The 24,085-nt window shown below is 45.0% G+C and overlaps 1 protein-coding gene across 1 annotated transcript in view; it reads right to left on the bottom strand.

Moving 5' to 3' along the window:
* Positions 1-6,174: 6,174 nt before the first annotated feature.
* Positions 6,175-24,085, bottom strand: part of bcr (BCR activator of RhoGEF and GTPase) — an 85,525-nt gene continuing 67,614 nt past the window's right edge. The window contains 15 exon segments of the mRNA XM_048258622.1: positions 6,175-8,896; positions 9,047-9,209; positions 9,868-9,973; positions 10,292-10,426; positions 10,644-10,783; positions 12,398-12,507; positions 12,858-12,917; positions 18,175-18,306; positions 19,027-19,124; positions 19,892-19,966; positions 20,399-20,503; positions 20,934-21,009; positions 21,501-21,620; positions 21,849-22,014; positions 22,763-22,884. Coding sequence (XP_048114579.1) covers positions 8,807-8,896; positions 9,047-9,209; positions 9,868-9,973; positions 10,292-10,426; positions 10,644-10,783; positions 12,398-12,507; positions 12,858-12,917; positions 18,175-18,306; positions 19,027-19,124; positions 19,892-19,966; positions 20,399-20,503; positions 20,934-21,009; positions 21,501-21,620; positions 21,849-22,014; positions 22,763-22,884 — 1,698 coding nt within the window. The 3' untranslated portion in view covers positions 6,175-8,806.

The following is a 24,085-nucleotide window of genomic DNA, read 5'->3' as shown; positions in this document are numbered from 1 at the left end:
TGTGCATGTTTGAGAGAGAGAGAGAAAGTTTTTATGGTCCAATGTCCACTCATTCAATCCACAAATAATACAGCCTCCTCTTCAGTCCCACTTTGCTTGTGTACTATACAGTGGTCCCAGACAATTCACCATGACAACTCCATTCACTCAAGACTGGACTGAACAAAAAGAGCATTTCACAATGGAAATGCACTGGTCTGGCTTTGAAATCCCAATTAAGACCCTAAATGAAGAACCAGAATGAGAGCTAAGACCTTGTCCTGATTTATTTCCCTGAGGAGAGCTTTGCATGCATGTGGAGGACCCAGAAGACACGAAACTAGTCATCCCAGTCTCTCTTACAACCCCGGTATTCAGAGGCCCTGCATGTGTCTTTTCACAAAGCAATAATACTCCCTCACGCATTCCACATCACAAGTTCAACTGACAAAATCACCCCCGTCTTCAATACTAGTCACATGGCTTCTACGCAGTCTCTCACACACACACACACACACACACACACGTTATTTCTTTCAGGCTTAGCCTAGTTCACAAACAGCAGACGTTGTGCTACTGACTGTGCCACATGTGTTTAAGTGGTTTGTGTGTTTATTTGCCGACTCGGGGGTGAGACAGACATGCCAAATGGCTTTTCCTCCTAAGACTGTTGGGGGACGGCTAATGCCGCACAACACCAGGGGAACGTTTCTTAAACAGGGCCTTGTTTCATGGAACAGGAAAAACAGATGCTGTATGTAGGTTTAGGGGGTTAGTGGCAGGGAGGGCCCATGCAATGCCCACGAGCACACAGACGGAACTTCCTGCTGACCCACTAAACGTTGACCTTCATCCTGACTTCGCTCAGTCCGCCCTCAACCTGTACTGCGTGGTCGGTCTCAGAGCAGCCAATAACGCATGAAAGTCACGTCCGTGAGAGCTATTTACAACTCGGCCCTGCTACCTTTACTCCTTTGGGAGGGCCTTGAGGATAACGTTTAGCCTATATGCTGAAGTCAGTGGGCTCCTCCAGCTCTAGCACAAACTAGCTGGAGCTCCTGTGACTTTGCCAAAAACTAGGACCAAATTCACATACCAATACCAGGTGATGCTATTGTTTATGTTAAAAGCTAGGCTAGGTTTTTTCTACTCCACTGTGAAGGAAACCTTGACAGTTATCAGCGTCCCATCAAATATCAAACAGTCCCATGCTACGCTGGCGACACTCATACTTTCGACTTCAGAAAAGTGTTTTTTTTTTCCCCTCTCAAATGAATATGGAGACCGACAGGTATAAGTCATGTTACATAAGATAAGACCTGTGTGAGCACAGGGTCAGTCAGGAGCCTGGACTTGGAGGGTAAATTCCTTTGAGAAGAGCAGGTCTAAAGGGATCCAGGTATCTGGACATGCCGTCCTGAACAAATGAGAACATCCCTCGCTGTTCCAAAATAAGAGTTACTTCATCTTCCTCAGAGATGAACTGGGAATTTTTGACAGCAATGTTTATTTTTAACCTCAGGGAAGATGGAGCTGATCAGGGTTTGGTTGAAGCCCCTCAATGTTCTTTTGCAATATCTGACATTAACTTTGAGAGAGAGACACTGACATGGAATTGATCCTTTTAGTGCTTCGTCATCTCAGTTCATTATCTGAACTTCCTCTGAACGAAGCTACCATTTCTGGGGCGTGTAGTTCCCTATGATATTGTGTCAAATACGCCTACAACAAAAGTTAACATTAGGCAAATCTTCTGTATTTTTGACCATTAAAACTGTCCATTAAAAACGGGGGAGGAAATCAGCAAGCAAAGAGGTCGGGTTATCAAAAGGGTTTGTCCAAGAGTGGACGTCGCCGGGGGAGGATGAGTAGGAGACACATCTGGGTCAGGATTCCCCCCACTGCGTCTGCCAGCTACTACATCCGCTCAACCTTGTTAAACCCAATAGCAGATATCTCAATCAAAGCTCCCAGAGGGGGGTCCACTAATCTATAAACACACTTTGGCAAAGGGGGGGATAGACATTCACATACTACACACTCAGATTGGAAGAATTCCAAATGCCCATCCTAATCTTACGATAAAGCACTTCCTTAACATAGTCAGGCAGTGATGGCCTAGTAGTCTACATTGTAGCCTACTGGAGTTCTGGTTCAGTGATTGTATTTCATATCAGCTAGCTGGGCTGCCAGAACAGTCACTCCTCAAGGCATGCTGGATACTGGCATGAGAGACAGGATAATGTGCTAGTGTGAGAGAAATTACAAAGAGAGATTGGGAGAGAGAGAGAGAAAGAGAGAAACAGGGCATGTCTGCACTGAGAAGACCGTCTGTAGGCCAAAACCACAAATGGGCTGAAGCTTGTCATTAGGCTGTGTCCACAGATGCCCATGGTGGTGACATGAGGTTCAGCTTAGAACAGTTTGGTGGACCAGAAGGAAGTATCACCAAAAACCTCCAAAGCGCCGGAGTAACCTCATGTGGACATTGTGGGATGAATGGACGCATGGGACAGTCAGCGCTTCAACCAGGCCGTGTGAAAAGTCCTCCCTCACTGGGCAGTCCAGTGGAGTGATGTGGCAGGCAGGGCTGGTGCTCCTGGATTACAGCCGGACACTGTGACACAGCTGTGCCAATGAATGAGTGGGGATGACAAATTGCAGGGGCTGATCATATCATCCCAAGACACTCCTAGTGTCCATGTTGGAGGTAGACTTAAGCCGTTTCCTCTGTGTCATATGCTCCACTATGAAACGATCAAATACATGGACGTACACACACAAACAAGACAAGACCGCAAAATGGCTATATAATATACCGATATAGACACAGACACAAATTAGCCCCTTGAGTCTGAAAAGCTTTAACAGACATCTTTGTAATTCAATAATACAACCATGAGCCACAGACGCAACACACTAACTAGCACATGCCTCCCATGACATCCAACTCCACAATCTGCCCCTAAACATGACCCCAGTCACTCAGTCCACAGTGAATGTGGCGGGGTCCCAACTGAAATGAATGCTGGATGAGCTGAAATAATAGTGGGGCCACGACTCCCCTGTGTTTGTCCACTCAGGGAGGAGGATGCCTGGGATGTTTTGGGACATTGTGAAGGGTGGAATGTGCTGTGCACTCTTAGAGTCAACACGGGAGTTTACTAAATAGGCCTGACTCATGTTTTAGGTTTAAAACTGGCTTGCTAGCTGTGCTGTCAGTGCAGTTAATATTATGGGAAATCACAACGCTGCATTAACACACATTCGAAGAACCTTGTTCCACTAATCAAATGAACACATCATGCATGAATGTAGCCAAGTAGGCTGATATAATTTCACTGATTATGTTAATGTCAGTGAAGTTTTAATGACCAGTGTTCTTACCCAAATAGTCAAAAATATTGTGTGGGAACAGAAACAAACCAACTGGTCTACTTAGGGCTCAGCTGGGTGGTCTTACAAATATTTCCCAGAAGCATGGGTTGCCGCAAAGGCAAGCAGAATAAACTTATCACAAAAGGGGGCTTGAAAGTGGGGTGTCAAAACATAGCCTAACATACTGGTTAACATTAGACAGGTTACTGCTAAAACATGCCCTGAAGATGCTTGATTTAACCGCAAAGAAGGGTGGTGTTTAAAGTGCATGCTGTAGGCTTTGAGGTGTAACTTAATTGCAGATAAGAGGTTTATTAGATGACCATTTATCTCCCAAGAAAGCAAGGACTATCGGACTAATAATCGGACTCATCAGCAATCCAGGTAACGTTTAGTTTAAGCCTAACGTAAACGTTACCCGGCAGAAAGAAAACGAAGGAAAAGACTAGGCACGACGGCAGTACTAGCCAAAGCAAAGCTTGGCTAATGGCAAACGATACACAACCCAGGTAATACAAAATCACCAGACCTAATTGAAAGTCGTAATAAGTCTTAAACAACCTACACAAAAATGTTGAAAACGGTTTGTTTCACTTTCACTGGGCCTGGACTTTACATCCAGCATGCATGCAAAGCAGATAGCTAACGTAATGTTACTGAGCTAGAGAAGCCCAAGACAGGCATTTTATCTACGTTACCTCAGTTAGTTCCCTTTCTCGCCCAGAAAAGGAATCTACTTTGAATGATATAATCAAAAGTGCGGTCCTGTGATGCTGAAATCCACACTCGCATACACCCAGGCAGGCCGGTGGCGACAGCATACGCTTCCCATCTCTTGACAGGACTCCCGGAGAAGGGAATGTTTCCCAATTCTAGAGCGTTCGCCTCTCTGATCGTAGTGAGAGCGCATGGAATTGTGGGATATCGACTCTGAACTCCCTGAAAGCCATCGCTAATGAGCTTCGCCCTGGATTGTCTTGAATGTGCACATCATTCACCAGAGAGTTACAAACACACGTAGGCAACACATATCCACTTACACTACCAGAATAGCATCACTTACTAATAGTTTGCTAATGGTTCTATTTCTGTAACATTATTCTGTGGAACTATCCTTAGGCCTATTGCTGTCAGAAGAAAAGCAATATGCCGCATCAGAATATGACTGATTTTAGGGGAAATAATTCTTATAACCATCAGGTAGAGCTACATCCTTATTATTTATTCATCCTTATTTTGCTGGCTGTTAAGGCTGTGCTGCATGAACTTAGATTAATTTAATAAACACACACACACACACTGAACCAGGAAAAAACCTGGGGACCACCACTGAGTAAAAAAAAAGTGATTTCCACCATGAAACTATATGAACAGTAAGGGTCAGGGACCACTATTAACCCTTAAAGGTGTAGGTTTTTGAACATTCTAAGTTCCGCAACAATTGAAGGTTCTAAAATTCTATGTTGAATTCAATGAACCCAGATATTCTTTAGAATGTTAATTTCCCAACATTCCCGTCACACCGGTGTGACGGTACTCCTTTAAGGGTTAAGGCATTCACACACCACCAGTGGGCAGACCATTGGTTGAAAACCCCTGCAGTAGACATAGCCTAGTCACATAATGATGCATATAAGATACAAAGATTAAAAATGTAAATAACAAATGAGCACATGCACTGTATTGTATGTGAGCTGAGTAATTGTCTCACTCTTTCCCAAACACATCTACTCTTAACTATAAGCATTTCTCAGATGGATGATGGGAAAAGGGAATATAATGTCCATATGGTCAAGATATTCTAAAATATGAACATAATGTCTGAAGAGAAACACATTTGTTATCATGTTTCCCTTACTTATTATAGCATGAAATCATAGGCCTATGACTCATCCCTCCCATGATATATCCTCCTCACCCCCTCAGACATGGAACGTGTGGCCTGACATGTTTTGCCAAATGTAACGTTTAGCATGAACTGTGGGAACATTTCTAAAGCTCATACCCAAAGGTTGAGGGAGGGGGCATCACCCCAGCTCTCTCCCCTCCACAGTCTTGTCTATTTCAGGATGTGTTGAGGTCAGCTCTAGGATGGTAGGGAACCAGATGGACCAGAGGGTCATGAGTAGAGACGAAGGGGCGTACCTTCACGCTCAATGGGCTCCAATTATCCAGATCAAAGGGCCTGAGATGAATGGTGAATGCACAGGCTTTTATTATCACATACGCTTAATCGCCCCTTTCAGCAGTTTTTAAATATACATGTGTAGTTAGGACTGTATTCACTCCTCAGTTCACAAGGCATGGTAGGTTGTTATTGACATCCGCACATTGCAGTGGTCTAAGTCGCACTGTAGCCTTTGGATGTTTGATATTTTTTAAGAATAAATTAATCATCATATCTGTTCTTTTCAGTTCCAACAGAAACATTAATAAAACACAAGGGCTTTAGTAACTTCAAAGAAAATTAGAGAACAAAAAATACAGAGACTCATTTCCTTCAAAATGTATATTTTGGAATGCACTCCAACAGTATACAGTTGGTTTCACTGCTAAACAAAAAAGTGACATTTTAAGTATGATATGAAGCATGAAGATATCTTTCAGTATTTCTTTCATCTTAACAGCTGTCAGAACAGTATGCAAACCAAAAAAAGGATTATTTCTTTCCTTTTCCATCTTATTGTTGCAGATGTTACCTCAAATGATTTCCAGGTTTGTTTGTAAATCACCCTACAGTAGCGTATATACAGTAGGTGTATTCTGTCATTAGAACATCATACAGAAGGACAACACGTTTAAGAAAACACAGATCAGAAGAGAGAAAGAAAAGCTTCTTTAATAAACATGCCTGCATGTTAAACCAAATCACTAAAGTCTTGTTTCCTTATATCACACTATTCCAGGCAGTTCCTTCTGATGTCCAGTAACCAATGACAGCATCTCCTCACAAACCTGTCCAATCAGGAGTTCTGACACAGTCATGTGTCCAATCCAATTTTACAAACAGTGTAGGACAAGCGAGGGAACATTAACTTATTATAACTGAGTTTATTTGTCAGGAGAGGATCGAGCAGCGTGACACTGTATTGGCACAGTAAGGAGACTGTGAGAGGTTAACAGGGCCGAAGATTGTATACTACTGTCCTCCAAAAGAAAAAAATAACTCAACAAAGCATCCAGTTTTCTTCTCCAACTTCTCTCTCTCTCTGTCTGTCTAAAAAGGACACCTCATATCATTGACAAAAAGAGTATTGTCTAATATACAGCATTACTTAAAACACTTAAAACGTCTTACACAATGACAGAGGCACTGCTGTATTGTATTATTGAAGTAACACAGAGCAAGACATACAAGTTTTACACAACCAGGCCTCTGCGTTTCCCCTCATCCACAGACAGGAGGACATCTACTGTGCAGACACACACAAGTGCCAATAATTGGGATAGCAGGGACTTGCTGGTCCTCGCGCCACCTTGCCTGGAGTAAGTGCACAATCTCTCTTCTGTCAAAATGCATCGGTGTGGAGCTATAGTGACTGCCAAGAGTACACAACACTCTGAACAGAGTAGGCCGCTTATAGGGGAAAGGTGAAGGTTTTTTTCCCCTTAATAGCAATCCTTCCAAAGGTGAGGAGAAAGAGCGTTTCGCTCCAACCAGTTGAAACTTCACGGTGAACATGTAACAAGAAAGAGATTGGTCCTGTTTTTTTTTTCAGCTCACTTGGTTCCTTCAGATGAATTAGCCTTATTCATCATTTCCTTCATTACAATCTCAAATAAATCCCAAATAATAAATTATCAATGAGATAACACAATAAAAATAAAGAAAAAGAGCAAAACTTTTATGCTTATGTACAGACACAATTCTGACATTTTTCTTCTTTCTAAAATAAAAATACAAAACATTTTGGCAGGACCATCACAGAAATCCAACAATGGTGTTGAACATTGATTCATAAGCCTCCTAAGAAAGGGGCTTAACACAAAGTGGAACAATTCCTATACGTTCAGGCATGTCTCTGTGGGGATGTTGTGTCCTGCAAGACAAAAAAAACTAAATGACAGAGCAAAAGACACTGCTTTAGATTTACTGACAAAAATGGAAATGTGATCAATGCTATGCAGACACTCAGCAATGAGAGAGTACAATGTTCGTCCTCCAGTTATACTGAGTTCAGCACCCCTACTACACAAACCAAAACATGCACACAAACACACACAGATACACACACCCACACACACACATTTCTCCCGTTTCCCATTAGTGTCTGTCACTGGTCTGCACAGCCCATTCACAATGTTGTGTAAGTCCAGGGCTGAGCTCAACAAACAAACTGCATCGGATGACTCAGGCATGCGCTCCTAAGGGGAGCAGCTTCCCAAGTGCTCGTCACTCCCTTGTCATCCTTTTGAGGTCTTATGTGCGTGGCAGCTCTTCATGGTGGTGTCAACTCCTCGTTGTGTCAAATGAAAAGCAACTGGCAAAAGAACGCACTGCATTAACTCAATGGCAAAATGGTGCAGGATTTTTTCATAATATTGGGTGGGGGACGGACTCCACTATTACATTAAAGATGATTGTCCAAAAAAAAAAGATAACGAATCTGATAGACTTCTACAAATTAGTGTCCATGGGTGAAGTGGATGGGATGTCATAGTTACTCACATCATACATATAACCATAATTTCTTCAGCGCCTGAATTCTTCATTAGTATAAACCCTCGGAATCACAAATCAATGAAAAAAAGAAACCCTCAGATTTCTCCCTTTGGCAAAATATAATCAACAGTACTTGTGACATTTCACTGTACAGTACTGAACTACAATGCTGGAGGCAAAGGAGCAGTGCTTTTTCGGCCAGTTATCTTTTTAAGTAAGTTCAGAAATATCACACGGACACCAGAAAAGATAAAAGCCAAACAAGGGACACAGGACTAAAACGCAACAAACTATCCACCACGACGAGCTGCTCAGCAAGGCTCGAGAGCCAGTGAGAGAGTAGCCTACTCTAGACACACGACGGAGGCGCTGGCATCCTGTACAGCGGACATAAACTGACCAAAGCAGCCTGGAGCGCGATTGGATGTTGGAGACCCATAGTCTGTAGTATGTGGTGTGAAGAGTCGCGCAGACACACGGACGGTGGCGGTGTGTTTGTCACAAGGGGGGAGATTGGTGCGTATGAACGTGGGGAGGGGTAAAGAGGAGGAGGAGGAGAGATAGCGCTGCCCTCTTCAGGTCTGTGCAGAGGTAACTGGCGCCATCTGGTGGCCATGGCTGGAGCTTACAGTCCGAGTTGACAAGTTTCTGGCGCCTTCCAAAATAAGCAGGAGAGAAGACTGTTTGTGCCTTTTGTTACTTATACACCAGTGGCCACACAGCAAGTGTTCCAGCCTTGTGTTCTGATCTAGCAGTTACTGTTCGGAGAGGTTGGTGGCACTCGCCCTACACCTCTGTGGAGAAGAGGATGCTCTGTCGTTTGCTGTCTGGGGTGGGGATGGTCTCAAGCTGGAGGAAGTAGAGCAGAACCTGGACCTGAGAGAGAATGGGAGAGACAGTCATACACTGGAGTGCCCAAACATAATCTGTCAAATAGGCTCACAAACATTTCAACCAACTAGTTGATAGTCAGAGAAAGGGGGAGACAATGGAGAAAGAGATGGTTCACTGTGAGAGAGGGCTTACCTGCGACATGACCTCTAGTGACCAGCTGTCTCCCATTGTGATGGGCTGGGTGGGGTTGGTGGGGATCTTGCTGTCCTTCTCGGATGGCCGTAGCAGGGTGGGGCCAAAGACAGTGGCCAGGTTATGCAGGGACATCTTATTGATGCACTCCTTCTCCGCAATCCTGAGGACACAAGGGTCAATGCAGATGAGTTAACAATGTTCTACAGCAACACATATCTACAGTATTCACCTTATTCGAGAAACCCTAGGCTACTTCCGTCCGGTTCGGTTTACATAATAACTAAATGCAGTCTCATACAATTCTGCATTCATTATGGATATTCTATACACTATATGACTGACAGAAAAACATAGGCTACATTATACTCTTACATAGCTTAGGACGCGTCTGGATCTTCCAATGCTAATCTTTTAATTGTGGCAAAGTGCTCCACAACAAAGTGGAGAAGCTGCTTTTATCCATTATGCACCGAAGCTATGGAACACCCTACCTCTGTACATCAAACAGGCCAATTCTGTAAACATCTAAGAGACCTGAGAACATACCTGTATATGAGAGCTTTTAGTTAACTCACTTTTTTACCTTGTAACCTATTTCTTCACATCAATTCATATTACTGATGCTTTTTAAAGCTGCTATTTATAGGGTCAGTATGTTGTCAAGGTTGTATTTTTCTGCATGCTGTGTTAATTGAATGGCCATGTTGTAGTGCACTGCAAGTGCTTTGTGTATATGGTGTGTGTGCATGTGTGTATGAGTGTATACAATTATATGTATTAAAGTTTGTGTTCTGCAGTGAAGTGGGTGGTCTGGGTACCTCTTCAAATGATCCAGCAGGAACAGGAAGGTGACCAGGTTGGGCTCCGGCAGAGAGAGCAGCAGGTTCAGCATGCAGCTCTCCTTGGCAACGCTATCAGACAGGGCTGCACACACAGACAAATGAAACCACTATGTGAGAAACATGGTCAATTGATGTATAGGAAACCAAGGTCATGGTCAGTTGAAGTATACAAATGTTTTACTAATGTTTATTTTTCATCTATATTGTTATATCATTTGTTTAATTCTGAGGAATATACTGTAGCTTCCCCTGGCTTTTATACTGAGTATAGTATAGGCTACTATGATTATTGTCAGTTGGAGCATAGTCGTGGTCACAGTCATGGTCAACAGAAGTACTATAGAGTAGAGTATTATACTCAACAACAGCAACATGGCGGAGAGGGCAGGGAGGTACTCACTGATGCCACCAGCGAAGTTGGGGTACAGCTCATCAGTGAAAAGGGGCTCCGGAAGCTCCCGGAAATACAGCTTCAGTGTGCCAGCGATGGCGTTGACATCCATCTCACTCATCATAACCGACACATCTTTATTATCTGTGAGGGAGAAGACGGCATAGAGAAAGTTTTCATACAGTTTTCTGTTTGTCTTGAGTTTTCCCGGTCTTAAAACATTGCAAAGGATAAGGTGAGGTGTTCTTTCCTGAGGATTCATCTTTGGACTTCCACATTATACATATACATGTGTTAATAATTGGCGCATAGGTAGCTAGACATAAGCAGTGTTGTGAAAGAGATGGCGGTTGGCACTCACTTGTGTCAAAGGCTGTTTTCAGGGCCTGGATATCTGTGGCCACTCCAGAGACGCGATAGATGCCCACTTCCTCCATGCCCCGCCTTTCAATCTCTTCTAAGCACTGACGCACAATGTAGGGCACCTTGGATCGCTCACGCCTGGAGGGGAAGACCATATTAATACATTCATTATTAATGCTCATACAATTTATGGTAATACAATCAAAATTGCACCTCACAGTCAGTATGCATGTTCAGTATTCATTCACAACATGTAAATTCAACAGAACAGAAGTAGATTATCTTTTTATTTGCACACAAATAATTAGCATCACAAAGCAGATTTTATTCATATCAATAATCCATAACAAATGATGGCACCTATTGAAAAGTGTATGTTACATCCAACTTTGTTATTTTGTTCACCTTACGTCCATATGAACAACAATAATTCAAATAGACACTGTGTGAATTCAACTGTGTGCTGTGGAGAAGATCATCTCTTAATTGCAGACACTTGGTGTGCATGAGTGCACAATGCCACGTTCTTGGCCGTTAGACAGTTTAACCCTTTCTGCTCGACAGCACACAGCATCGGTACAAGAGCAGCTCTTGTTGGTGGTGATAGTGACATGTTGTCTCTACACTCTTAATGAGCTTTGTTCCCTAAAACTATTAAAGTGCTCATTACCAGCAATCTTCATTAGTGTCAATCATCAACACACACTCTCTCTCTCTCCTTCACTTTCACACACACACAAAACACAAACACACACACACACACACACACACACACACACACACCCCTCCACAAACTTGCCTGTGTGCGATAGATAGATAGATAGATAGATAGATAGATATATACTTTATTGATCCCTAGGGGAAATTCAAAACTCAATGGCCTTATTCATACAGCAAACCATACATCCAAAAATTTATCTCAATTTTTGCCTTATTTCAAGTGTATAGCACCGTTTGTCATAAAACTCCCAAGGCAAACTCTATTTAGACATCATGTTCTAGGCAAATACATCCAGAACACCATTTAATTATTTTCCATGTGACCGCTAACAGCAGCCAATTAGTTTCTCTATAGCCCCACAGCCTCTAAGTGACTGGCCTTGTGTTGCACTTGGCTGCCTCACAGGCCTTCATCCACGGGCACTGGGTAAGCAGGAGCTGCTGACAGAGAGGGGCCCTGCTTGGGCAGGAAGGGGGGGACAGAGGTGGGGGTGAGGGGTGGAGGTATAAGAGTAGGTGGCTGAGTGGCATGGGAATATTGAGGGGATTATCCAGGCCTGAGAGGCTCAGGGAGGTGATGAGTGCAGTGGGTAGGGTGGGGGCAGAGAGTGGTGGTGGTGGTGGAGGCCAGGGTTGCTTGGGGTTGGTGCTCGTCCCCTTAGCTTTGCTTGGCTCTCAGATTAGGGCTGTCGGCTTGGATGGGATCAGCGCTGGCCAGCTGGCTCTGTGAGTGGCCGGCACATGCACTCCTGGGCTATACCTGCCTGGCGTGGGGCCTGCCAATCACTCAACACCTAGGCCAGCCCAGCACACAGGGGCACTCGCACAGAAAAGCCCTAAGCAGGTGCTAACACTTCTCACAGGTGCCTAGCACAGTTCCATGACTCCATAGTCATAGAAGGGATTGAGTGTTGCTATACAGACTAACACAGTTATTTACTCTAGAACTTTCTGCCACGTAACTGATGAAGACATGTGAATAAGTGAGACACAGTGTTGTTTGGCGATTTCGTCCTCGTGTGTTTTACTCACTTGGTCACTGCGGAGATCTTGACACCGAACACGCCCAGCTCCCTGCATGAAGGCATCCTCTTCAGGCTGAACTCACGGCTGGTGAACTTCATGGACAGCTTCACCTCAATCTAAAACACAGCACACAAGAGCACCCGAGTGACCCTGAGAGCCTATAAGAAATGTACCATGTAATGTATAGGAAATGATAAAGCATGGCGCTGAAATCTCATGAGCAGCTGCATTTAAGATGGCTAATCCATGGAAACATTTGGAGACATTAGCTAATTGACCACATTTTGTGCCTTGGGATGTGTGTATGTATGTCTCTCTCTCTCTCTATCTTTCTCTCTCTCTATCTTTCTGTGTGTGTGTGTCTGTGTGTCTGTGTGTGTGTGTGTGTGTGTGTGTGTGTGTGTGTGTGTGTGTGTGTGTGTGTGTGTGTGTGTGTGTGTGTGTGTGTTGGGTGCGGTGCACTCACCCCATTCATAGGAATGACGGTCCTCTGCCAGTCTTTGCCCTGGAGGGTCTGAGGGTCCAACTGAGAGGGACAGAAAGAGAGCAGGTGTTACACATACATCCATACCCACCAGCATGGCAGCCATCACTAGAGATTTACCAAAACACTAGCTATGTTTCCATCCATTCATTCCAGATGAATTTTGAATTTGAAAATGTATCTGGAAGGGACTGTTACTCAATTACAGTTATAGCTGTTGATTGATTTGCAGACGGCAAAGATTGATTACGGATTAATGTCATGTTTGTTACAGACTACAGACAAAAGTGGTAAACATTTCTTGGAAGTTGCCTGAGATTTTGAACCAACATCTGTCCAGTGAAGGTGGTCCTCTCTACATGCCAAAACTACAGGGAGCACAGTCCAGACACTCAGTGGAGTATGGAGACTGGAACATTTCACAATGCACCAAATACACAGAAGCATTCATTTTCCCCCCTAAAGGATGAAGATTTTACTATTTTTTTCCTAACACAGCTTCTGGACAAGCACACCAAATCCTAAGCAACTTGTATACATCAGTACCGGGGACACCGTCCCCAGAGCAACTTGTATACATCAGTACCGGGGACAGTGTCCCCAGAGCAACTCGGGGTGAAGTGTCTTGCTCAAGGACACAACAGTGTCAGCCTGAAATTGAACCCTCAAGCTGTTAGCCAAGTCCCTTAGCTATGCTACAATCACCCCTACTTAACCCTTAAAGGTGTAGGTTTTTGAACATTCTAAGTTCCGCAACAATTGAAGGTTCTAAAATTCTATGTTGAATTCAATGAACCCAGATATTCTTTAGAATGTTCATTTCCCAACATTCCCGTCACACCGGTGTGACGGTACTCCTTTAAGGGTTAAGGGTTAATACAACCCTCACTGTTATGCATGACATTACATCATGGTGCTTTGAGTTTCATCATTCTTATGCTTCAATTGCTTCTAACTTCAATTCACCAGTCCCCAAACTCTAATTACATCAGGTGCTGTAATTTGGCATTTTATATAATCCTGAGAGCGCCCCATTGGTCAGAGTCCACAACAAACAGAGTCCCCTCTGAGATTGGGCCATCTGGAGAGAGAGACTTCGGCATGTTCCTCTCCTCATCATCCTCATCCTGGACCTAATCTCCATATGGTCGTGTGCGGCGTTGGATCACGTTCGCCCCTAACTAATCTCATCATCTCTATCACAGCGGCCTGTCTGTCCTCATCAGGAGTGAGAAGTGGAACACAGGAACATAAACAAATGCAAATGCACACACACACATAAACAGTACACACACACCATAGGATAAAGAAAAAGAGAAAGGATAAACTTGACTTGTAGGGTTCAAAAACACCTTGAAGAAGTTGCAGATGGGAATGAAAGACGAGTGAAAAGAGAGTGAAAGACGGGTGAAAAGAGAGTGAAAGACAGGGTGAAAAGAGAGTGAAAGACAGGGTGAAAGACAAAGAGAGAGGACAGACTTCAGTATACGTTTCATCCAGGTGATTGTATGACTTGTATCACTGAACACTCAACAGAATGAGTAACCACAGAAACTAAGGTATGGAACTACATTGCAATGAAGCCTACCAAAGACATACTTCCATTTCCACTTCACATGTTTCCATTTGACCAAACACCATTGTTTGCAAATAAACAAACAATAGAGTATGCACAGAACCGACATATATTGTTCAACTAGAAAATGTTAACTAGATTTACTGAGCAAAAGATAGCAAAAGATCCTGCATTCTATTGTATTTGCCCGAACCTTTTGGTCCTTCCGTCTCTGCAGGGCATTCTGAACTCTCCCCCACAGTTTCATACCCCTGCCCCCTGCTGTTGCCCTGGTGACAGATTCTCTGCCGTTGCCCTCCTCCTCCGTGCCCTCCTCTGTGTTGAGGATGGCATCTGCCAACGGCGGGCACCTCTCTCCCCGAAGGAAGTGGCTCTGGGGTGCGCTCTCCGTCATCATCATCATCATCATGCCTCTTCGGCGGTTGGCTATGGACTCTTATCAGCAGGCCGTGAAACAGGGGGAACTTCACCATCAGCCTCAGAGCAGCGGGCTCCTCTTCAGGGAGATAAGAAGCTCCTGGTCTGTTTCGCTGGGGCTGCTTTGTGTAGAGGATTGCCCAGGTAATCCCATGCTACAGAGCCGTAGCGCTTGTTTACTAGCCGCTCCACTTTCCCTGGCGCTCTCCAGCTGGTCCGACAGGTGAAGCCGAGGACGGCTGCTGATCCTCAGTCCAAGCCCGGCCGTGTCCTTGCTTCCCTGGAAGCGAGACAGCTAGTGGTGGGGCTGGCAACAGCAGCCAGCCTGTGGGGGTTCTACAGGTGTGTGTCCGCAGGAGTCCCCTACTGAACTTGGACACAGCCAGACACTCCACCACCACCACAGCCGCCGCTGACTGCCCAAAAACCCTGTCAGCTTAACCTTGGCTGTAGGTCAGCGTCTGGATCCTCATATCACAGCCCATCTCTCATGTGTCAGCACACAAGAGTGGCAGACTCCTTTTAACTGCCCCGTCGACAAAGCCCTCCCTCTCTCTCTCCCTCTCTCACTCTCTCTCTCTCCCTCTCTCCCTCCCTCCCTCCTTCACTCACTCACTCACTCTTACTTCTCATGTTACTCCTACTCTTGTTTGCTTTCCCCACTCCCTCCCTCCCTCCCTCCTGCTTTCTCCTCCTGCACCTCCTCCTCCCTCAGCTAATCCCCTCTCCCCGCCCCCCTGCCCCACGGAGGTTGGTCAGCTCCCAAGTAAGCCGGCGCATGGCCTCACTCTGACAGCCGAGAGTAGCCAATCGGCGTCAACCATGCGATAATTACGCTTCGATTAAAAGCTGCTCGAACTCCTTTGCGTGGAGTAACGACGTGCTAAGCGGCTCAGTCCCAAAACACGAATATCTGCTGCATGTGTGTGTTTGTGTGTAACAGAGAGAGAGTGTATGTGTGTGAGTGTATATGTGTGTGTCATGCATGCATGAGTGTGTGCATGTGTGAGTGTGTGAATGCATAAAAGTGTGTGTGTGTGTGTGTGTGTGTGTGTGTGTGTGTGTATGCATGTGTGTGTGTGTGTGTGTGTGTGTGTGTGTGTGTGTGTGTGTGAGTGTGTGTGAATGCGAAAAATTGTGTGTGAGAGTGTGTTTGTATGTGAGAGTGTATGGACCCTTTCATCAATAAAAACAAAAACAATGCTTGAACGTTCTATTTGGTTCCCAGTCTACTTCCTCTGCATTAAGATAACATATGGAATGTTAAAAAGGAAGTCTTGTGGGGCCAACTATGATGCTGATAATGGAACTCTCTTGAAAGGGTCTATATGTAGTGCTTGGCAGTGAGTGTCCTCAGGTGAGCTCCCTAGACTAAATAAGGATTAAATGTCTCTGTTCCTCACTGCGAAGGTAAGCAGGAGACAGAGAGACAGACTGACACTGCAGACACCAGAGGCCACTGGGACCCGAGACAGCATGTGAAAGCAGCGGAGCACCAAAACAGTGCATACGCATCAGAGTCTGGCTGTTGTGTAATGTGTGACTGCATTGTCAGGCTCTAATAGGCACCCTTTAAGTGCGTTTAGGGAGGAACATTCCTCTCAGTGAAACAGCAGAGGGTGTATTTGAGCTGCCGGGCCGAATGACAACAGTTCCCTCTCGCCTCAGCACACCTCACTTGCCCACATTGCGTGACACAGAGAGACGAACACCATTTTTATTGCCCCCGCAGGGGGGAAGGGGTGATACCATACCCATGTGCCTCTCAGGCATTCATGCTACCTAGTGTGTGCCATCCAGCCATTTATCGGATGCCTTGCTCCTGGGCAGAGTGGCACACACACACCCACACACACACACACACACACACACACACACCCACACACACACACACACACCACACACACACACACATTTCCCATCACACAGTCATGACACACACAGGCCATGACAGACCCCCCACACTGCATTTCCCATCCAGTCAGGCCAGCAGCAGCAGGAGGAGAGAAAAGCCACTGTGTGAGTGACATGGAGCACCACAGTATAGAGCGCCAGAGGCACACCGGAGGACAGCCGCTGCGGTCAGTGGGCAGTCTGAAAGGACAGAAGGAAGGAGCGATAGATGTATAGAGAGAGAGAGGGAAGGAGAGACAGAGATAGAGAGAGAGAAAAGAAAGAGGAAGCCTGTGCATTGTCTCCATCACTGCTGCAGTAACGCTCCTCCATTCTACCTGATGTCTCTCAAAGGTACCTGAATACCTCTATGTAATGTAGCACTATTAGCAATGTGATACTGTTCTGTTGGGAGCGTGTCAGCTTTTCTACTAAGTAGCAATTGTTTCACTTTCTCAGCTATCCCTTTTAGATCGTTTTTTTCAAAAGTTAACTGTCGGTTCCATTTTCACTGAGTGTTTCTGACACAAAAGAGACGGCAGCTGGTGATTGGACACCAGTAAAAGCAGTGGGGATAAAGGTGGATGGAGTGGAGTTGACAGTGGCTTTTTGTGTTTTCAGTTGGAGCAGACGGAGAATAAGGCAGCCACCTGTAGCCGCCAGACAGGTAGATCAAAGCGCCTGCTGCCCTGTGTCTCTGACATCTAATCTGCCACCCTTTCAGCGTCAGCCCACACCAGCCCAAATCCAGAATGTGCACACACATCCACACACGCACACGCACACACGCACACGCACACGCGCACACGCACACGCACACACACACACACACACACGCTCTCACACATACACACACACACACTGAGTCTGGATGGGGTGGAGGGGGCCTACCCCCTAATTTTGTCAGTGTGACTGCAGTAGAGAGCTGGTGATCACAAATGGACAAGCTGGACATGATGACCATCTCAGCATTTCTGGGGTCATTTCACCCACTTCACTCAGACTGACATTTTCAGACCGGACCCATGAATTATGGATCTTTTGATTCAATCATGCCATCACAGCAGGAGGGAATGGTTTGACCTTTAAAGGACAAAACGGGAAAAAAAGATTGGAATTGACAGTGCAGCTCAGTCTAGTAATACACTCTCAAAACGATGACCTTTGACCTATCGCCCGGACACCTCCGTCACTAGAAATCAGCTCCGTATTGAGGGTCCAGTCTCAGAGAAGCAGACAGGAGGTAGGAACTGGCTGTGCAGGTGGAACTGAGTTCATGTGAATGCAGACAGCAGCTAAGATAAAGCTCTTATCTGAGTATTATTAAAAGCTGTTTGTCCAACATGGATGTCAATTGACAGAAGAGCATGAGTGGAGTGTTGGTGTGTGGGTTGCCATGGCTACAGTACATACTGGGATCTGGCCTTTGCCCATGATGTGGTCAGTGCTGTCGCCATCCTCCTTGTTCAGTTTGGTCTTGTTGTAGCTCTTCTCATAGCACAGCAGCCTCAGGGTCTGCGAGCCCTCCAGCTCAATCTCAAACTCCTGTAGATACACAACAAAGAGAAAAAAAGTATAACATGTATAACATGTATCCTTCAGCGGTATAATGAAACTTTACTCTACAACTGACAAAACAGTTTTCCAGTTTCTTTACTTTTGAAAGACATACACAAAGAAATACAGATGGAAACTGACACTGCAAAATGTACACAGACACACACACACACACACACACACACACACACACACACACACACACACACACACACACACACATTAAAGATGTGCTGAATGCTATTTTCCACAGCCTGGACTCGTGCAGTTCTGCCCTGTTAATAAAACTGCTTACAGCCCCTCTACACCCCATGCAGCTATTGTGTGTGACGTAGCAGAAGTGCGCACCACAGCTAAACATCTGTCATCCCTCTCATTTCCCTGGAAGAGCCCTGGTAAAACAGCAGGATAAAGGCCCCTAATTAAAGCATTATGTCACGCAAGCAGATGGCAAACCTTCCCCTCTACACAGAGGCCTGGTGATCGAGCAGAACCCTGCAGCCCTGAGCCTGGGTCCTCCCCTACCTGCCGGCTGTCTGATTGGGTTACTTACCAGGGAAACTTCTCCAGCTCTACTTTGCTCGTACTTTGCCCTGACTTTGACAGTGGTGCTATATCAAGATGTGCGACTCACTCTTGTGTTTGTCTCTTTTGTCCCACTTGCTCCCATTTCCCATTTCCCATTTGCGTGTTGGAACTGGAACGTACCTCATTCCATTTAGGCTCTGTGGTGTAGCGGTACACTCTTGTCTTGGCCTTGTTCACAAAGTACCCGAAGGAGTCCACCTCCAGTGTGCAGTAGAGATCTGTGGAGTGGAGGCGGAGGGGTCAAGTTTAGTTCAGTCATACAAAGCCACCGTATTCGATTCACCAATTCAACTGTATTGTCATTTTGTAGAGTACACGTACAGAGCCAATGAAATGCAGTTAGCATCTTATCAGAAGCGCAAAAGAACAGAATTATGTACACAAAGTGCCGTTATATAGAATTAGAGTGCTACACCATGGCTGGCGTTCCATACAGTATATGGAAAGAGTATAGTAAGAGTATATTCAGTTGCATGTACGTACAGTTGATTGCAATATACAATAAAGCATGTTCAGTATGTAAACTATTGTATGTACAATACATTATATTTAACTGTTTGTGCAATACAAATACAGAATCTTTATAGCAATTGAGCGGGTGGGTGTTCTGTTATGAGACCCTGATAGAGGGAAGCAGTGGACAGAGAGCTGGGAGATAACTCAACTGATTTTGCATAGAGAGAGCAAAACACACAAGCTTCCTCTGTACTTTTTGGATACCCTTTCATCTTGCTACATCACATTCACCTAAAGTGCCACTTAGAGCACAAACATACAATGAAAAATAAGCAACAGAGAGAGAAGGAGGGAGAGAGAGAGAGAGAGAGAGAGAAAGTGAGCGAGAGAGAGAAAAAGAGAGGGAGAAATAGTAAGAAAGAGAATGAGACAATCTGATTAACAATTGGATAGTAGAAGAGAATAAGACAGAGAGAGTATGAGGAGAGAACCACAGACAGAGACAGCGAGAGAAACCAAGGAGACTCACTTAGGCTCTGTTTGAGGCCGGAGGCAGAGTGGACGATTACATTCAGGAATCCGTACAACCCGGTGCACTCATCCTCTGGAGACACACACACACACACACACACACACACACACACACACACAGTAGATGAGCTACTGAGAATTGGACAGCAACAAAGCAAGAAATCAATATTCCTCAGGTCTCAATCTCAGTGAGATTTCATATGTCTCGGTTGTGACCCATGAAATTACAAGTAAACACTTGTTTTTTCTATACACATTTCATATATTTGAGCTTAGCCCCGATACAGCAGTTAAAATGGTTGCCTTTTCATCACAGTAAAATCTCAATAAATCTACATGCAACATACACATGCAAGCATCTATGCCGAGGGAAAGTTTTGGAATAAAATCTCTATGAAAGCTCATCACTGCCTGCAGTGAGCTGGGACATTATTGCTATATTTGACCTGGATCTTCCTACAACAAGATGTGTTTAGCGGTGTGGTGGAGCTCAGGTAAGTCAAACCTTCTTTGTTGACGGTGAGGGGGATGTGGTGGACAGTCTGCAGCTTCACACAGGAGTTGGTCAGCATCTGCAACTCCATGGAGGTCAGAGACACGCTCTTGAAGCCTGCCAGTGAAAATCAGGAAAAAAGGCCCAGGCCAAAAATCAGTGGTGCACACTTAACATCAAGGACATCAAAGGCATGGAGCTATGAATCTAGCATTGCGTGTCTACAGGCAGGCTACACCAGACACAGAACTCAAGTGTTCTGATAGCAGAGCGTTAAAAATAGATTTAGAAGACTTGGGTTTTTTTCAAATGTATATGCTACTATCACATCTGGTGTAGCCAGTTCCAATTGATTATAGTGGAAGCTAACTGTTGCAGCATACTCTCCGCGAACGGAGTGCTTCAGTCATGTGCATGGTGTACAGTAGCCTGCCTGTTAGTCTGAAACTTTCAATGAGCTTGAGGTAATGTTAGCAGGGCAGGGGTTAGTGTTAATGGGGTGCTGTACTGCAGTCAGCCTGTTCTGAAGGTCACCAGGGTCACCTACATTTCTTCTGCTGGTCCCGGATCATCTCTTTCCACTCCACCCGCTCATAGTCAGAGGATATCAGGAACATGTAGCCCTGAAACACACAGAATCACTAAAGGCATTAACACCAAATACCATCAAATACCATCTAATAACATCTAATATCATCTAGTAACATTTAATAACTTCTAATATCATCTACAGTAGTAACCAGGCTTGTGCAAAATTCCAGAATTGGATTGAAACTGGCTCTTAAATTCCAATTCAATTCTTGAATTTCAATTGCATTTCAATTGAGGTAGCAAACAGGAAGCAATTCGAAGGAAGGAATTGCAATTCGAATTGTGCACAACCCTGCTAGTAACATCTAATAACATCTAATAACATCTTTGTGTGTGCCCATCTACAAGACTGGAAATGTAAGATGAGGGAAAGAATGGAAACAGGTACAGTAGATAAGTCTAAACCCTGACGAGAGATAAGAGACATAGCAGGGTTGCGGAGAACCCTGCCAGTGATTCAGAGGTAGTGTGTGTGTGTGTGTATTTGTGTATTTGTGTGTGTGTGTGTGTGTGCGCACTGTACCTTGCCACTCCTGTTGTGCAGCCGCAGGGGCATGTTAGGGGAGGTGAGCAGCAGCAGAGACTCCTGTTCAGACAGTTTCTTCCGCAGACGCTCCATCACCTTGGAGCTTTTGTTTCCTCTCTGCTAAGACACACACACACACATACACACACACAGAGAGAGAGAGAGAGAGAGAGAGAGAGAGAGAGAGAAAAGAGAGAGAGAGAGAGATACAGAGGCAGGGAGAGAGAGAGAGGCAGAGAGATACTGTGAGGCAGTGCATTTAACTAGAAATTCCTACTACTGGTGCTACGGCAGCCTACTAGGGTCACAATTTCCCCCTGCAGAGCGTTGTGTGAGTGTGAATACCTTCTCCCTCTGGATCTCGCTCTTCAACGAGGAGATCTTCATCTTCATGGCCTCCAGCTCCTCGTCCGGCACCTGGGGGATGGGCAGTGGTTCGGCCTCGTCTGACGCCTGGAAGGTCAGGTCAGACAGCGGGATGTACCACTTGGAGTCATACTGCTGACTCTTCCTACAGGGGAAAGAAGAGGGAGAAGGTGAGAGCATGAAGAGAAAAAAATAAATGAAAGGAGGAAAAGGAAGAAAATGGAGTGAAACAGAGTAGCTTATTATAAGTGCAGGCAACAACAGTTGGAGACATGGGGGATAGAAAGAGAATGATGTACAAGTCAGAATGAACAAGCAAATGAGATGAAGAAAGAGCAAAAACTTATTAGCTTTTACACTGCAGGAAGATGAAATATTGAAAAATGTATGGTTGAAAAAAGGCAATCTAGGAAGCACAGAGTACCCAGCAGTGATTCAGATGGGCAGAGCAGTGCAGAGCAGGGCTCATATCTGATCAGATCCATGAGAGGCCGCCAGACAGCACTCGCTGATCAATACAGCCATTCTGGGGCCCGGGCGCGTGTGGCCGAAATAGAACAACTTCATATTAAAGGGTAACATTTGCCACGAAGCGCTCTCAGATGATTCGAGATGAAAATAAACATGACGCAGGCCACCCGGGATGACGAAAGATCAATTGGAAAACAGACAGACAGGGTGGGAGAGGGCAAAGAGCAGGGGCGACGGGGGCCTCGGATGCGTAAAGGATGCCCGAGAGAAAGAGAGACAACCACAGAGCTGATAGAGATATACAAAATACAGATAAAAACACAAACCCATGACTGAGGTCACGTTCAAATGAGAAGTGCGATGTCAGAAGCAGAGCAAGAGTGAGACAGAGAGGATAGATGGGGGGGCTTTTCTGGCCTTACCCTCCGATCTGCTTCTTCAGCTTGGCACAGAGCAGCAGGTCAGTGAAGAGGAAGACGTGACGGAGTTTCCGCTGCCCCTCCACCAGCTCCACCATGAAGCTGTCCTTCAGCAGCTGCCGGCTCTGCAGCACAACAGTGGGCAGATGGAACACGGTCAGTTATGTGATCTCTGTTATAAACACAGCCCCAGCTCTCCACACAAGACACAGTAAAGCAGGAAAACCCAGATGGCCTTGCTGTTAGCTTTAATGATAGCACAAGTTATGTTAATAATACACAGTATTGTAATTTTATAATGTATACTTTTAGAGCAACAAAACTGTAAACACATTTGCAATCTGCATACAGGTTACTGGACCAATAATGAGGAGGACATTTATGTCTTCCAAAACCTAGCATTAAATTGAGAGGAATTTGATACTATCCAAGGTAGCAAATACTGCTTGATTATGAAAAGTATGAATTCACCTGATTCCACTGAACATTCCACTGTAGAGTAGTCTCAGAACAAATACATAAGGTCAACCAATGGTTAAGTGATGTAATATTAGAAATATAGATGTGCTGAACAGAATCAGACCTCTACAAGAAGGATAAGAACACAGAAGTTAATCTGCTGATAAGACCACAAACCACATGTTCCTTTTAAAAGGCCCATCTTTCAAACGAGTCCTCTTTTTGCAACAACATGTTTCAAATCATGCCTGCAGTACAAATACTGAACAACAGTAGGCAGTAACGCTGCACAGATTCTTAAAAAAGAAAATGTCCCTCTATCTTCAGCAGCTATCTCAGCTGAGAGCGTTATTGTGTCTCCTGGGTAGACCTGAAGGCCCATGAGGTGTGTGTTGTGAAACAGGTGAGTCTCTGCTCATCAGGCATTATGCATTCAGGGTAATAGCTGTCGAGCCCTCAGCCAGAGTAGAATGTGTGAGAAAACAGCCCTGGGCACACTCACACAAACACAAACATGTGTGCAAATAAACAGTATACACTAACACATGCATGCAATCACACACATGGACCAGAGAAACACGGAAACACATACATGCAAACACATGCGTGTGCACACACGCATAACGCACACACACACCACACACACACACACACACACACACACACACACACACACATTGTGTGGGGATTTAAATTGCCTCAGGGCTACAGATCACGCTCCATCACCCCCTTCTGACCCATGATGACGCATCGCCGGTATGTGAGGCAACAAAAGAAGACATCTGCAAGAGGCTCGTCCAATCACAGGTGCACGTTAAGGCACAGCGTCTATTGTTCCCTAGCCTGCCTGTGGATTGGGAAGCCTAT

Source organism: Alosa alosa, chromosome 12, assembly GCF_017589495.1.
Source record: "Alosa alosa isolate M-15738 ecotype Scorff River chromosome 12, AALO_Geno_1.1, whole genome shotgun sequence".
NCBI lineage: Eukaryota > Metazoa > Chordata > Actinopteri > Clupeiformes > Clupeidae > Alosa > Alosa alosa.
This window is presented reverse-complemented; position numbering and strand designations above follow the sequence as displayed.